We start from the raw sequence: 15,363 nt of genomic DNA, 5'->3' as shown, positions 1-15,363 counted from the left end.
GGTTTAAGCAAAGTAACGTAATACGTTACAAAATTTATTTTACAGCAGGTATTTAGTATTCTGTAACAAAATGCATTTACAAAGTATTCTCACCTAAACTAACTAGTGACCACAGCAAATGTATTGAAGAAAAAGTGAACTTGGTATTTAATAAAAGTTATTTTGAGTAAAACTAGTCATAAAACTGATTTGTGTTGGTGAGTCCATGTTGTCACGACTGTGGTGCAAAAGCACGAAAGTAAGCAGTCTCTGAGATCTTTACTCTTTGTCATCTTTATGGTTGCAGCACAGCTTTTTATAGCTTTTCATTGCTCATCCTGCTGCTTTTGATTTGGCTCATCAGCAGTCCTAACTAAGAGATGGATACAGAAAGATCAGTCTTTCCCATTTTCACAATATGTCCTCCAGGTGAGTCAAAGATCTCTGCAGCAGGTAGATGATGGCACCATCCACCAAGAAGAACTGGAGAACTATCGAATGCTTCACCTGGGATGATGGGGCAGAACCAGCTCATCTCCAAGGTCTTTGGTAGGCCTGCAGCTGATGAGGTCCTTCGGGGAACCCCAGCTTCAGGTTTATGATCTAACAAGCTCATGTGTTTGACTTTATTTGCTTTGATATTTATTTTAATTTATTTGTGTCCTTGCATTTATGATTAGATTCGACATTTCTTGTTAACTTGCGGAAAAACTTTAACCAACATGACAAACATGTTTATCTGATAAAGAAAACAAATAGCGTGGCCATCTCCAGGTCACGTCCGTTTCATCATTGCGGGCTACGTCAGCACGCTTTTTTACGGTGGGCTGCGTGACGTAATCACGCATCGTTTCCAAACAATGCTCAGGAAAAAGCCACGTTGACGATCCAGGGTGAAGAGTAGTCCCCAGTTTGAGGCCAAATAGCGCAGAAATCGGTTTTTCGGACACGTCGGCTCCTCCTCGCAGCGGGTCCCGGATCACAGCGAGCATGTCGTCCCCCCCGAAGGAGAAAAATGAAACCAAAGGCGGACATCTCCCTGCAGGTAAGCCTCCATGACTGTTGTGTTTTTAATTCTTCACATAGATCCCAAGGCCTTTGTTTTTGTGCTGCCTCGAGGGGAGACTCGCATGATGAGTTTTTATTGAGCAATCCTTGAGTTGGCAGGAAAACAACCCAGATTGCGTCAGTTATTTTACGCACATTTCCCTACTTCCTGATTGGGATGAGATAATCACCGCACACCCTCGCGAGGCGTTTGGTAGGAAAGTGTTGACGCAGACTGGCGAGAAGCTGAGGAAAATGGTGCTTTCTGGCAGGACCTCGAGCCCAGTGAGATAAACAGCGCACCTCGCACCCGACCTATGGCCAGGTGTCACGTATTTATTTACAGATTAGGTCACGTGACGGACGGTGTGTGAAGCTTCGACGTGTTGCTTAAAAAACGAACCCTTGGGAGAAGAAGTTGAACGAGCTCAGCTACAAATCAGCTGTTCTGATGTTTGCGCTTTAGTGCTGTAGGCTAAACAGCCTGCTGAGGGATTCAAAGTCATTAAACTGTGTTTACACCGTTCCAACGGTATCCCCGTGGAAAATGTATAACTGCCCTACATGTAGATGGTTACTTGAACAACCTCAGTTTGGAGAAACAAAGATTAATGGCGGGTAAACAGACCAACCTAATAGCTAGTCAAGTGTCTTTAAACAATTCTAAACTCAAATATTTCACAGTACTTTGTGTAGAGCTTACTTTATAAGATTCCCAGATAGCAAATTCTTTTTGGCCCTAGTTTGGCAAGCCAGACTTGGTACTCTTTTGGATGGAATGATGGGCCAAATATGGCCCAAATTAGGCACGCCTAAATAGAATTATGGATTGTCAAAAGGTTGCCAGAATAATTTTTGGCACTAGTTTGGCATGCCAGTTTGGTACTCTTTTGGGTGGAATGATGGGCCAAATATGGCCCAGATAAGGCACGCCAAAATAGAATTATGGATTGTCAAAAGGTTGCCAGAATTCTTCCAAAATAAATTGTGGAATTCCAAAGCACAACCATAACTATACAAAAAGAACCCCAAAATACCACAAAATGGCCAAAGGATATCAAAGTGTAACCATAAGTTTGCCAAAAGATTACCCAAAATAAAATGTGGCTTTCCAAAGCATAGCCATAACCATCCCAAAATCCCACAATAAAGCCAAATATGAACCATAACTTATCCATAATTAGCCATACATTTACCAAAATATTGTATTTTATTCTGAACCTTATGCTAAATTTTATTTAACATTTTAATAGACCATAAAATGTCCTTGTACAGAAGATTCAGATTTTGTGCCTCAGTTAAATAGCCTTGTGAAATAGCCTAGGTTACTGTGTGTACGAGATGCATAAACATAAAACCAAACGAGTAAAATTTAAAGATTTTATTTGATTTTTTTAAAAGTCAGTCCTGGACTGAGTCCTGGGCTATGTATGTAAATGTAATGTACATGTAAATTTACATTTCAATGGATTTCAAATGTTATTCTTTTTCTGAAGGAAAAATGACAAAATTCCACCCAGATGTGCTACGGTAGCTTAGTCTAGAAATCTAAATAAAGCGGTTGCAATAGCAGAAGATTTCGCTCTGCTGATCGGTCTAGCTACGCTCTAAAGGCGTGTTTACATTGTCAGAACTTCAGGGTATATTCTGGGACAGGGTATTTATGATAGTTGAGATGTCCCGGTCCTCTCAGCTATCGAGAGGGAATTCCGCGTTTAGTAATTTTTTAGCAGCTCGATCGCTTTTTATTTTTGTTTGCTTCCGTTCTGCGTCACAAGCTACCCTTTTAATGCCGGTTGTTTTGGACGGCATCTAGTGATGTCATGTCCTACTGTGTTACAACCAATAAGTTAACCAAAGGTTCCGCTCAGCTACTCCACCGGGCTATTCCGAGTCCTTACCTCTCTTCAGGTACTCCGAACATTCCTGGAAAAGGCCCAGGAACCTGCTGTTCAGCCAGCCCGGTGAAGTAGAGGCTTTGCATGCCGGGAAGTTCCTGTAAGTTTACCCTGAAGTTCCGACAGCGGAAACAGGCCTGTTGTGGCCTCAGCAGGTCTACCACCAGCCTGAATAATTTTAGATCCATCCAATCACAGCACTCTGTGGAAAGATGTTGAGCAGGCTTGGTTTCAGAGCTGCAGAAAACTACAAAGATGGCCCAGGAACAGCGCTCGTTTGAAATGGCTTTGGCATTAACGCTGGATGATTTAGACTTTGAAAGTGATCAGATGGAGGTACTACTTCTTCGATGGTGTATGGTGGACTACCCTGTTGACTGATTTCCGCAGCGATTAATACACTATGTTATTTACTCCTTGTGCTGTCCTTTTGCACGTGGAGACGATTTGAAAGACAACCGTAGATTCCAACCCACGACTGAACTCTATGGCCAAACTACAGGCTTACATATATAGTATACTAATTCCTGTAACTTATAACCACCTGAATCTATGTAAATAATTGTGTATGGTCATTTATGGACGTGTAAATGTTTATAAAATGTTTTTTATATATACTGCTGTGAAATTTTGACGAGTCTTCAAATGCAATCTTGGTTTAAAATTTCTAGTTTTGATATTTGTGTTGAAAAACTGATCAGGGAGTCATCGTGTGTGTTTTTGTGTGTTTTCGTTAAGTAAAAGCAGGGGGCATGAGGATAGTGCAGAAACACCAATCACCTGCCATGCCTGAACCTCCGCAGAAAGAGGATGATGAAGAAGAGTACATCAGCAGCAGGTAACGCTCATGGACTGAATGCAGTTTTTCTGGCTTCGTTATTATATATATATATTTTCAATGTAACATCTAGTTTGTGGTTAAACTTAAGTCACTGTAACTATAAGGTAGCGATAACGTGGTGCTGTGATGTTTCCGTGTAAACTCCATATAATTATACACTCAGAGATGATGATAGAGGACAGCACATTCATGGGTGCTGCAGCTTTGCTGCAGACTGAACAAAGACAAAGCTGAAGCATGTGCCTGGAGTTGGATGACCTTTTATGAAGGCAGCAGTCACAGTTTCTCAGAAAGTCATCTGGTGTGTTGAATGGCCCAAATGTTATTTAAACAGCCTTTAAGGTCTCCAAATCTAGTGATGCTAAGTTAGCAGAAGTAGGGATGGGTACCTTTGACATTTGAATCGATTCGGTACTAATTCCCAGTACCTAGGAATCGATACTGGTACTTAACGGTGCCAATTTTAGATACTTTTGAGTGTTTCAATTCAATTCAAGTTTATTTATATAGCGCCAAATCACGACAAGAGTCGTCTCAAGGCACTTCACATAATAAAAATTCCAATTCAGATCAGTTCATTAAGCCAATCAGAAATAGTGTTTCCTATATAAGGAACCCAGCAAATTGCATCAAGTCACTGACTAGTGTCAGTGACTATACAGCAATCCTCATACCAAGCAAGCATAAAGCGACAGTGGAGAGGAAAACTCCCTTTTAACAGGAAGAAACCTCCAGAGAATCCTGGCTCAGTATAAGCAGCCATCCTCCACGACTCACTGGGGATTGAGAAGACAGAGCGCACACACACACACACGGACAAGTAATGTGTCTATAGTTATATTGTGATGTCGTAGTAAATATTCTATTTGGTGAAAGATAAACTTTATTGTATTTATCCTAGTGGATCTATAATTAAACGGATAAACTGGTATTAGCACATCAAAAGTCAAGGAAACCAAAAAGTTATTATCAGGAGAGGGAGAATGTTTAAGTGGTTAGCAGCAGTGTGCTAGTCGATGGCCCCCTCCATGAGGCCACCACAGCTCAGCAGAACGTCATTGTAGCTTCTTCTGGGGAGAAAAACACTTACAGAGAAAATAAAGTTAACAGCTGAAATTGCACAAAATAGTACAGTTAAAGAGCAGATTGTAGAAGAAAGTAGTCGAGTGTGAAAAGTGGTCAGTGTGTCCTCCAGCAGTCTAAGCCTATAGCAGCATAACTACAGAGAAAACTCTGGATAATCTATCCTATTTAGATGGAGGCATGTTGGAGGCAGGGCAAGGAAGAGCCGTCTTTACCGACTGTACACTCCACCTCCCTCTACTCCCCCACTTGTCCAGATTTAGTCTAACATCAGATTTTAACCATAGGCCCTATCAAATAAAAATGTTTTAAGCCTAGTCTTAAAAGTATACAAAGTGTCTGCCTCACGGACTAAGGCTGGGAGCTGGTTCCACAGGAGAGTAGCTTGTGGATATTTTAATTCTCTTTTATAATTAAATATATGTTTTTCTCAATATATAACCATATTTGATAAATATCACGATAAATAACATTCAACTGTTTGCATTTTAACATCGTCCTTGTAGTTTTATAAGCTGATAATTAAACTGAAGCAAACATCTTTACTGTGAACTAAATTTACTGTCTATCTTCATTCCTTTTGCCGTCCTTTTTCATTTGATTTTTCCTACTGGGAAGTTAGAATTTCCGAGGAGAAAGCAAACGCACCATTAGCTGATGACAATGGTGGCAATGGAAGATAACATATCAAGCTAACGTTATCTTAAACAGTTTATTTAGCTGCTGGAGCAGATTAAAACGATGATGCCTCACACTTAGATCGTTGTCGCTGGTTTCATCTTCACCCATTCACCCGTTGCATTTAGTAAAGTGAAGCCCAACTTTAGAGCGTGTTCGTGTTCTAGTCGGAAATTCGGAGTTCCGAGGAGAAAGCGAACGCACCATTAGCGGAACGGGAGCTAACATATCACGCTAACGTTATCTTAAACATTTTATTTAAGCCGGGCATACACTGCGCGACTTTTTCACTTTTTTGAGCCGATTTTCCACTCGTGCGAGAATCCACGAGATCGGGGCGAGTTTTGCGTCGTGTAGTGTACAGGGGGTTACGAGAGGCGATTAACACCACGTGACCAGCTACCGATCAGCAATCGTGAGCTCGCACGGACTTCTGGCGTGTTTAATATTTTGCTCGTCCCTCGTGAGGGTATCGCACTGTTGAAGCGGCGCTGCGAGCAGCTGCGACCCAAAATGTATCAGAACCGCTCACGGCGCATGCGCAATCCTGCATCAACACCGCTCGCCGGCTATTTCCCTAATAACACACATTGTTCGTTTTAATTTCTACAGGTTTTTTTACTCACAAAGATTGTCAAGAGAGCGTGTTTGTCGTGTTCATGTCAAATTAAACTGATCACAAAACACAGATTTACTTTCTTTATTTCGTTTTCCTCATCCAACCCCCATAAATCCCTGTGTGTCCTCCTGCAGCACTCCTGAAGGACAACCGGCAAAACAAGACAAATAAGTCTGACGTGTTGTGTAAAAACTGCAATTTTTAGCATATTTTTAGGGCCGACGTGTTGCTACCAGACGTACAGTGTGAGCAGTCAGGTCGCATCCGAGAACTGGGTCGTACAGTGTGAGCACATGACTCGTGAGATCTGCCCTGCGAGGAAGTCGTACAGTTTGAGCTGAAGCTGAGTGCTACGAGTGAAAAAGTCGCACAGTGTACGCCCAGCTTCACTTGGATCGTTGTTGCTGGTTTAATCATCACCCAGTTACCCATCACATTTAGCGAAGTGGACCCAAGCTTTAGCGTGCTTTCTTTCTACCATGTTGCTCTGTTTACAAATCGCTCGCAGCGACCGACGACATAACCCTCTTGCGCATGCGCAGCTGTCTAGGCAAGTTCTCGTTATGAAGGACTGGTACCGAAACGAGGCACCGTTTCAAATGACGTGAATCGGTGCTCAGTCGGTACTATGGAATTCGGTCGGTACCTTAAAAAGTACCGAATTCGGTACCCAACGCTAAGCAGAAGAGAGGTGGAGCCATCGTGGCCAATAACATGAGAAGTCAAATGAGAAGTTTTACTTGTTAAAGTATCACTGAGCAGTTTCCTGCTTCTCCACCCTACTGGTTGAAAGTCGAATTACAACTTTTGTGAACAACCCTGCTGCATGCAGCCCGTTGTAGCTAGGGCTAACAACAAGCTAACACTAACATGAGCCAACTAAAGCCTGAGTCATGCTTCTCCGCCTGCGTCAGTGCGGAGACACGCAACGCCATTATCTGTCCTTGCGTAGGACCCTGGCAGGCACACAAGTACGTATGGAGTCGAGCCCACTTTTGTAAACATCCGTCCGTCGAGACGGAGAATGCAAGCTTGTGATTGGTCAGGATGCCGCTGTTGTCTACACTACCACCATTGCGCCCTCAAAAACATAAAGAGAGCCAAGGATAACTAGCGGCAGACACAGAGAAGCTTGAAGAATACCTCGCGAAAAAACTCTAAAATATGAACATTTAATTCTCCCGTGACTGGAGGAGTGAAAAGATACGCAGCAGGCATTTTATTCGTGGACGGAAATGACAGGAAATGTGGGTTTTGAGGTGGCGAGCGCTTGAAGAGGTGGAGGAGAATGAGAGACAAATTTGTCTGTTTTAAAAAGTCTCTTGTATACAACAAACACAATATAAACACACTATCTTGGACATGACAGGATACCACAGAACAGCGCTACGCCCTCTGTTGTCCTTTTGGGGAATTGCTTTGCAACACTCCCCAGGAGACGGAGAAGTATGAGAGCAAAACGCTTCCGTCAATCCGTGCGTGTCTGTCCCTTGCGGAGCTGACGGAGAAATATGAATCAGGCTTAATATTAAAAGAAACCATAAAGTAAAAAGATCCACACTGTTGGACAAAAATAGTATTACCTACAGTTCCATTGGCAACAAAGCCAGGTCACTATCAGTCCGTGATCTTGTAGCCTCCTTTAGCTCCCTTGAACTAGTGTAGGCCGTGCCTATGTTCACTCTGGTTTTAGCTCTTTGCTTCACCTCCAAAGACGTTACTCTTTTATTTCCTGATGCAAACTTCTTTTTCATCTTCTTGTGCTTTTCATTGACAAACTGAAAATGCTAACTGCTAGCATTACAGCTAACAGCTCTAAAGCATGTAAAGAGTGCCCCCTAGGACACCTACCCGCTCCACAAAACTATCAAGTGCAGTTTTTGGTCAGCAGAGGGCTGCAGAGTGGTGTCATATGAAACTGGTCAAGTTTCAAACCCAACAATCACTGAGAATAATGTTAAAGCTCTAGTTTAAAATAAAAAAAATATGTTACTTTAAACGTTAAGAGGGGAATAGCAACAAAATGCAGGATGATTAGATTGATTCACAGAAGTAGTGGAAATGCAGAGCGACAGAAGATTTCATAGCACATCACAATTAAATGCAAGTCATCCACAAAGACATAGCGTGCATCTTTTAGACAATAGTTGTGGTTAAACTGTCGGTGGGGCTGAGCACCCTGCTGGTGTTTATAAGACCGACGTAAATTATGAATCCGTTCAATGCACAAATGTGCAGGTTTGTAAGATGCTAATCAAACATGCAGCTTGCTAATTGCAACTGTGTAATTTAGCCTCTTTTGCTTTTCTATAATCCTGTGCCGTACACATTTATTTATTTATTTTTTTGCTGTAGATGTTTTGTTTACTGTTGCCAGCTAATTCAGTAAACATGATTACTGCATAATTACTGCATTAGCCTGAACAGCACATTCAACAAGCACCATTGTTTGCTGTAAACAGCCTGGGTTTGCAAGTTTTACATCACACTGATGCCAATTTCAGGCTACGATTCTTGTTTCGCTTCCACTTTAGCACGGTTCCTTGCATGCAACCATTTGTACCGTTTGTGGCATCGTGCAATGGGAATGAAGTGCATGTAGCTTCTGATGTTTGGCCTCGGCTCCCTCCCGTTCTTGGTCAGTATTCATGAGAACATTGTCAGCAATGTGGATATTAGTACAGGTGGCACATTCACAGTGTGTGTGTGTGTGTGTGTGTGTGTGTTAATGAGAAGTGATAAATGGCAAGTGACAAGTAATACACAGCAGCGAGCAGGGTTCAAGAACATTGCCAACTGTCAGGATGTTTTCTGTGGCGGTGCTTCTTACAGCTGGACTTCCTGTTTATTCTGTGTTCTTATGGTGTTTTCCTCTTCTTAGGGCTGGAATCTTTGTAAAATTTAACTTGTTTTAGTTGATACGCAGTAAAATATAGACAAAACATGTAGGAAACTGAGGTCAACTAAATGGGTATGAAAAAAAGTGGTGTTTGAGAGGCTGATAGACATTTATGTCAGAGCGATGAGATACAGATACGGTTTAATTTGTTTTGTGACGTTCTTCAAGGACAGATGGAAATTATCTTGGCTGTACAAATTTTTGTTGTTGTTTTAGAGCTTATTGTCCTACGTTAAACATTCTGCAAGATCTGTGTAAATAAATTGAACAGAAAATTTTATTGAGTACACCTTGCAACTACCAGTTTATGCCAAGAATATACTTGCTGTTTAACGACCTGCACGCATGTTTAAAATGGCTGCCCTGCGTTGATTTTGAAGTGGTGGTTGTGGAAGACTCCAACTATTTTATTTCAGGTTAATTATTTGGTGAACCGAAGAAGCTTTAAATGGCCGTTGTCTTGTTTTTGCTCTTGTAAGTAGTGACTTGTGTTATTTTAATTCATTGGCTCATATTAATGCTATTGCTAATGCTAACGATGGGTATGTGCCAGGATCTACTTGTAACTAACTTTTTATACCTTTTGAAATCCAAATTTCTGAAACATTTGTTTGATTTTAATAAGGTAGAAACGCCATGTTACAACACTAAGCTAACTGCTAATACATTAGCACTCTGAAACTGTGGTTAGGACACGTGAAAACTGTGTCAAACTGTGTTTTCCTGCCATTTTTATGGCTGTTTCTCAGTAACTGTTTAATAAAATGCCATGAAACATTTTGTAATCCCTTACCTGTTTAAAAAGTGATCGCTGTAAATTCTCGTTCTAAGCCAGAGATTACAGATCCACTTCTGCCGTCTTCTTTTCTGTTCGGTTTTAGGTCCTTTTGTGACGCACCACATTCGGGACTTGAGTAAAACCTTTCTCTTTGTCCCGATTAGAGTGATTGTAATAACTGTAGAGTAAATGAGGTTCTCTGCAGCGCCGGCTACTTCCGTACCCCCATCTGCATTTGGTGACATGAATACAAAGTCATGTGAAACCCAGCAATATACGCCATGTTTGTTTTGGTTGTACCCCACAAACCCGGCTCCCTATTCAGTCTGAGTGCTTTACTGTGCCCCCTAGAGGAATGGTCCAGTGCTACATGCTAGGGATGTCCCATTTCAATATCGAAAGTAATTCGATATCGACCCAAAAACACTATCGGATTATATCGCACTGCATCAAAAATCTCCCAATATATGAGCAGTCCGTTAAGGTTCACATTTTTGCAACCAATGGTTAAAAAAAATTGTATTTTTTTTTTCATACTCACTGTTATTGGCTCTTGTGGACGGAAATGACAGGAAATATCACATTCCACACTACAAAATAGGTGAAAGTCTGTGTCATTCGTATCAGATTGATATCTTTGTCTGAAGGCTGCAATATTGGTATCGTATCGGAAGTGAAAAGTTGTATCGCGACAACCCTACTACACGCCATTCAGCAAGTATGTGAACAAAGATGCAATTCGATGTTATAAAGCAAGTTAATTCCAGGCCTTGGACCCATGTTGACTTCAGGACTGCCTTAAGTCTTACGACACTGATTCTAAGTGAGATGGAAACAATCCTCAGAGGTTCTGGCCCATGTTGACATGAGAGCATCACACGGTTGTTGCAGATACGTTGGCTACACATCTGTAATGTGATTTTCCAGTTCCACCACATCCCAGAGGCTCTGGGCTGGAATGAGATCTGGTCCCTGTGTAGGCCATTGGTGTCCAGAGAACTCGTGGTCATGTTCCAGAAACTAGTTAGAGAAGATCTAAGCTTTGTGACATTATCCTGCTAGAGGAAGCCATCAGAAGATGGGTTCACGTGGTCGTAAAGGGATGGACATGGTCAGCAACAAGACTGCCCGTCTGAACCATACAAGCAGGGTCCAAAATTAACACTCGCCAAATGCGAGCAAATTGCTCCATTTGGCGAGTAAATTTGTGAGCTCTATCTGCCACCTGGTGAGTAAATGTTTGCACCAAATAAGTTAAGTTTATCAGTCATCTTCCATGGATTTCTGATACTCCTCCCGCCTGCATGCAACGTACGCGAAACGTGAGCGCCGCATCCAACGTCATTTGCACCTATCCCATTCAATCGGTTTATCAAGTTAGCAGTTAGCTTCGTGTTAAAACTAGCGGTGAAATGTGGGGGTTTTTAACTGGAGTCAGCCAGCCTTCCAAAAGAAAACTCGTCGAACTGGAAGAAAAACCACCAGGACCAGTGGCAACCATAAGATTTTGTGAAAAGTGGCGAACCGGAGATGGAGTCGTGAGACAATGGCTACATTATGATGGCCACGTAGCGTTGCTGCCTTTCACAGACAACTGTCCCTCGGCATTCTTCAAATATCCAAAAAAATGCCCATACTTCCGACTTTGTCTTCTTTGAGGGATAATAAATGTCCCGAGTGCTGCCGTCTCCTCCTGCCATTATTTCAGCTTTAGCTTAAAGAAAGTTTTGGTCGTAAACAACAAAGTGCGCATGTGCCGCCGGCAACTTCAGCAGATGATACGGTGGCTGGTAAGGGTCACCGCGCCTACACCGCAGCCACGGTAACCCACCGAGATAATATATTTTTTAAAAACAAGACGGTTATTATTACTGTCAACTTTTTTACCGGGGTTTACCGCTACACCGGTTACCGTGACAACCCTAGCCCTGACACACTTTCAGATATTCTCATGGTGCAGCTGTGTTCTCCAGAGATCAAGGACTATGACCCAAATGAGGCTGTAATGCTTTGGCACAAAGACGGTGTCAGAAGCAGGAGGCCAGACTTCATGGACAGAGAAAACAAGGAGTCTGACTAGATTTCAATGAAAGAGTTCATAAAAACATCTCTAAAAATAAATAAATATATAGTAAAAATGACAAAAGAGTTGTTTTTCTTATTAATTGATGTTTTAATTATTTTGTCACTCTGTTTGGAATCAACATAATATAGAATAACATGCTTTAGGTAGATCTAAATCATTTAGAATTTTGGCCGGTAAAAAATATGCTTGGCCGGTGAGTAAAAAATTTAATTTCGGACTCTGCATACAAGGCAGGGTGGATCCAGGCTTTCAAGTTGCTGCCATCAGATTCTGACTGACCATCTGAGTGTTGCCGCTGAAACCAAGTCCTCAGACCTTCTCCTATTGTCCGTCGTGATCTGCTGTTGTCCAGGTTTAACATGTGGTGGTTATGAGATGTTACTCTACAGACCTTGGTGGTACGGGTGTTTCTCGTGTCTGCTCACTCCTCCTTTGACCTCTGACGTTAACGAGACGTTATCATCCATGCTGGATACTTTTCTCAAACACTGAAATACTCAAACCAGCACATCTGGCACCAAAAACCATTCAAAGATTCTTCATCACATCTGGATGAATACATGTATCCATTCACTGTTGTGATTGGCTGCTTTGTCTCTTTGTGCTACCAAACATGTACATAATAAAACGTAGAATCATACTCTCTTTAACTTTAGTTTGTAGCAGGTTTAGTTTTTGGGTGCATCTTTAATCCTAAATTACCTTTCCGTGAGAATCCCAGCCTGGACACACAATCTGTCCGTCCCTCTGCGTTAAGCTGAGAGACGTCTAGCAGGTGGCAACACGGTAAATTGTGCTTTAGAAGCAGCCAGTGAAGCATTGTAGTCAGGGAACACCTGCTGTAGCCAGTCTAATGGAGATGGACAGACAGGCGGCTGAGGGAGATTATTGTCTGGGACAGGATGGGTGTCGTTGAAACGCAAAGATGTAGGAGTTCGTTTTTTTTAAACACAGCATTACCTTTCCTGGGAGTGAGACTGTACGTAGGATCTGTGGAGAAACGTTCAGGAAGCTGACAGCTCACGGTGAAAAAAGTTGCAAGGAGGGAAAGAGAGGGAGCGTGAGAGGAGGAGGAGGAGGAAGGTAGGCAACAGGCCTCTGTTTCCAGGGCAACCACCACCTCGCCCACGGCAACAAACTTCCTGCTCTGATGAAGCAGACTGAGATGGGTGGGGTAGCAGAGGCAGTGGATTCACAGCTAACGACGAAGAGAGATAAAACGGCAAACAAACAAAAGTCATGCTCATTTCACCCTTTTTCTTATTTAGGTTTCCGTCATCATCTCTTTATTCTCTTTCTTCTTCTTTTTTTCTTCTATTCCAGGAACTCTTTGTCTCTATGCAATTGTTCTGTGATGATGCACAGCTCTCTGCTGCCTCCTGCAGGCTTCCTCTGCAACAACATGCCGACGCTCCTCTTTTCATTCACTAAACAGCAGTTCTGGTTTCAGTCACTTCAGCTTTTCCCGCCTCGCCGCTCTTCTAACAAAGAATTTAGTTTTTCCTCATCATTAAAAACCGAATAATGAATTAATCATTAATCACGACTTATACCTGCAGCTTTTTATTTAAATCAAACCTTTTCATGCTGACATTTGTTTTCGACTGGCAACAACTTGTCACATTGCAGCTGTCTGTTAGCCAATCACACGAGAGCACTCTTAGCACCCTGAATTAGCGTTCTGTCTGACATGAAACCCGTTTTCTTTCTACTTCTGAGTTAGACGTTTCTCTCTGACAGGCTTTATGGTAGTCGGCCCTTTTACCAAACCCCAGTAACAAGGAGGAAAGTTTGATGCTAACGCGTTTCAAGTTATCTCGCTTTTTTTTCTGCAGTGTATTCTCTGATTTTTGTCAGTCCTTCTGAAGTCGGAAACGGCCCTGTGAAGGAGCATCTGCCTCCGGACTGATTCATTTTTACCTTTGTTATCTTCATTAAAGGGGCATTATGGAAGTTTGACGGCCAAAACATGTATAGAAATAATAAATTTCTTCTTCATACATTCTCCTGCAATGCCCTGGTCCTGTAGAATGAGCCCTGGCATTTTTACTGTGATTGCCTGTTTTTCTGTAAAATCACGGAAAAAGAGAGCTGCTCGGGTCGAGCAGGCTGCTTCATGCGCGTTCACTCTCAGGCATAGCCCGTAGCATTTGCTATCAGTAGCTTTAGCAGTAGAGCGTGAGGTAGTGCCAACTCAGCGACTTTGTCGCTGTTTCTAACACCTAGTGATGAACCTAGCTACATTTCTGAGGACCCTTAGCTACTTTCTTCTAGGTATTTCCTGCAAATTAGCAACAAAATAGCCATTTTCGCTCCGAATTGTTCTTTGAACGTTGTTTCAGCTGTCATCAAGGATATAAATTTTACAGATACATAAAACATAACAGGCGCTATAGCTCATCTAGTAAGACGTCGGACTGTCGTGCGGAAGACCCGGGTTCGATTCTGGATGTGAACATAGTTTATTTTGAGTTTAGTTTTTACATTAATGGTATATTTTTTTTACAGTAAGATGCCCACATTTTTATTTGAGACTCGCCGAACGGCATTGAATTCACAGATAAAAAAGATGTGGGTTCAACTTTCATTTTGGAACAATTTTTCAAGCAAGGGAAGGGAATGATCTGAGCATGCAGGAGGACTGACCCACCATAAACCTTTGTCGGCTGTGCTGGAGAGAAAGGTACAGAACCAAATTATTTAATTAATTAGCTGCGCGTTCTCCTGTCCTCTCTCCTCTGGGACACACACACACACACACGCACGCACGCACGCACACACACACACAGCTGTTATTTTCGTTAAGGAGTGTGCACATACAGCATGCGCTCCTCGTGCACGAGCCTACTATTGAAGCTGCCGTTACACTTTTGGCCTGAGGGGGCAATCGTGAGCATAAAAATTCAAAACTCCGTAAAGTCCCTTTAAATGTTTTAAATCAGCAAACAAGCATTTGTATCGGCAAAGAAAACTGGAGGGAGTGCTGTTTTCGTGTGATGGTGTCCTCAAAAGAGCTGTCCTAAACCAGTCGGGTCCCATGTGGGATGAGGAATAGACACCCCCCTTTGAAATGGGCTTAAGGTGCAATTACTTTCTTCCTCGTCAGCTCCGTGGTCTCAGATTTAGAGGGGCTGATTCTCATCCCAGCTGCGAAGCGCTCCAGCGAAGCCGAAGATCACGTTCTGATGAAGCCAACAGGACCACATCATCTGCAAAAAGCAGTGACCTGATCCTCAGGCTCCCAAACGATCCCCTCAACACCTTGGTTGCCTCTAGAAATCCTGTCCATAAAAGTTATGAACAGAATCTGTGACAAAGGGCAGTCTTGGCGGAGTCCAACTCTCACTGGGAACGATCCAGACTTATTGCCGGCAAGTGGACCAAGCTCTGGCACCGTTCATACAGGGGTGTAACAGCCCATGTCAGAGGGCCTGGTACCCTGTACCCCCGGAGTA

At 42.5% G+C, this 15,363-nt stretch overlaps 1 protein-coding gene across 1 annotated transcript in view; it reads left to right on the top strand.

Moving 5' to 3' along the window:
- The first annotated feature begins 417 nt into the window (after positions 1–417).
- dap (death-associated protein) overlaps positions 418–15,363 on the top strand; it is a 23,063-nt gene continuing 8,117 nt past the window's right edge. Inside the window, exons 1-2 of the mRNA XM_054751089.2 lie at positions 418–1,024; positions 3,663–3,762. Coding sequence (XP_054607064.1) covers positions 970–1,024; positions 3,663–3,762 — 155 coding nt within the window. The 5' untranslated portion in view covers positions 418–969. The remainder of the gene's footprint in view (positions 1,025–3,662; positions 3,763–15,363) is intronic.

Source organism: Nothobranchius furzeri, chromosome 7 (assembly GCF_043380555.1).
Source record: "Nothobranchius furzeri strain GRZ-AD chromosome 7, NfurGRZ-RIMD1, whole genome shotgun sequence".
In the NCBI taxonomy this organism is placed as follows: domain Eukaryota; kingdom Metazoa; phylum Chordata; class Actinopteri; order Cyprinodontiformes; family Nothobranchiidae; genus Nothobranchius; species Nothobranchius furzeri.
Note: the sequence above shows the minus strand (reverse complement) of the source record. Positions and strands in the feature narration are given on the sequence as shown.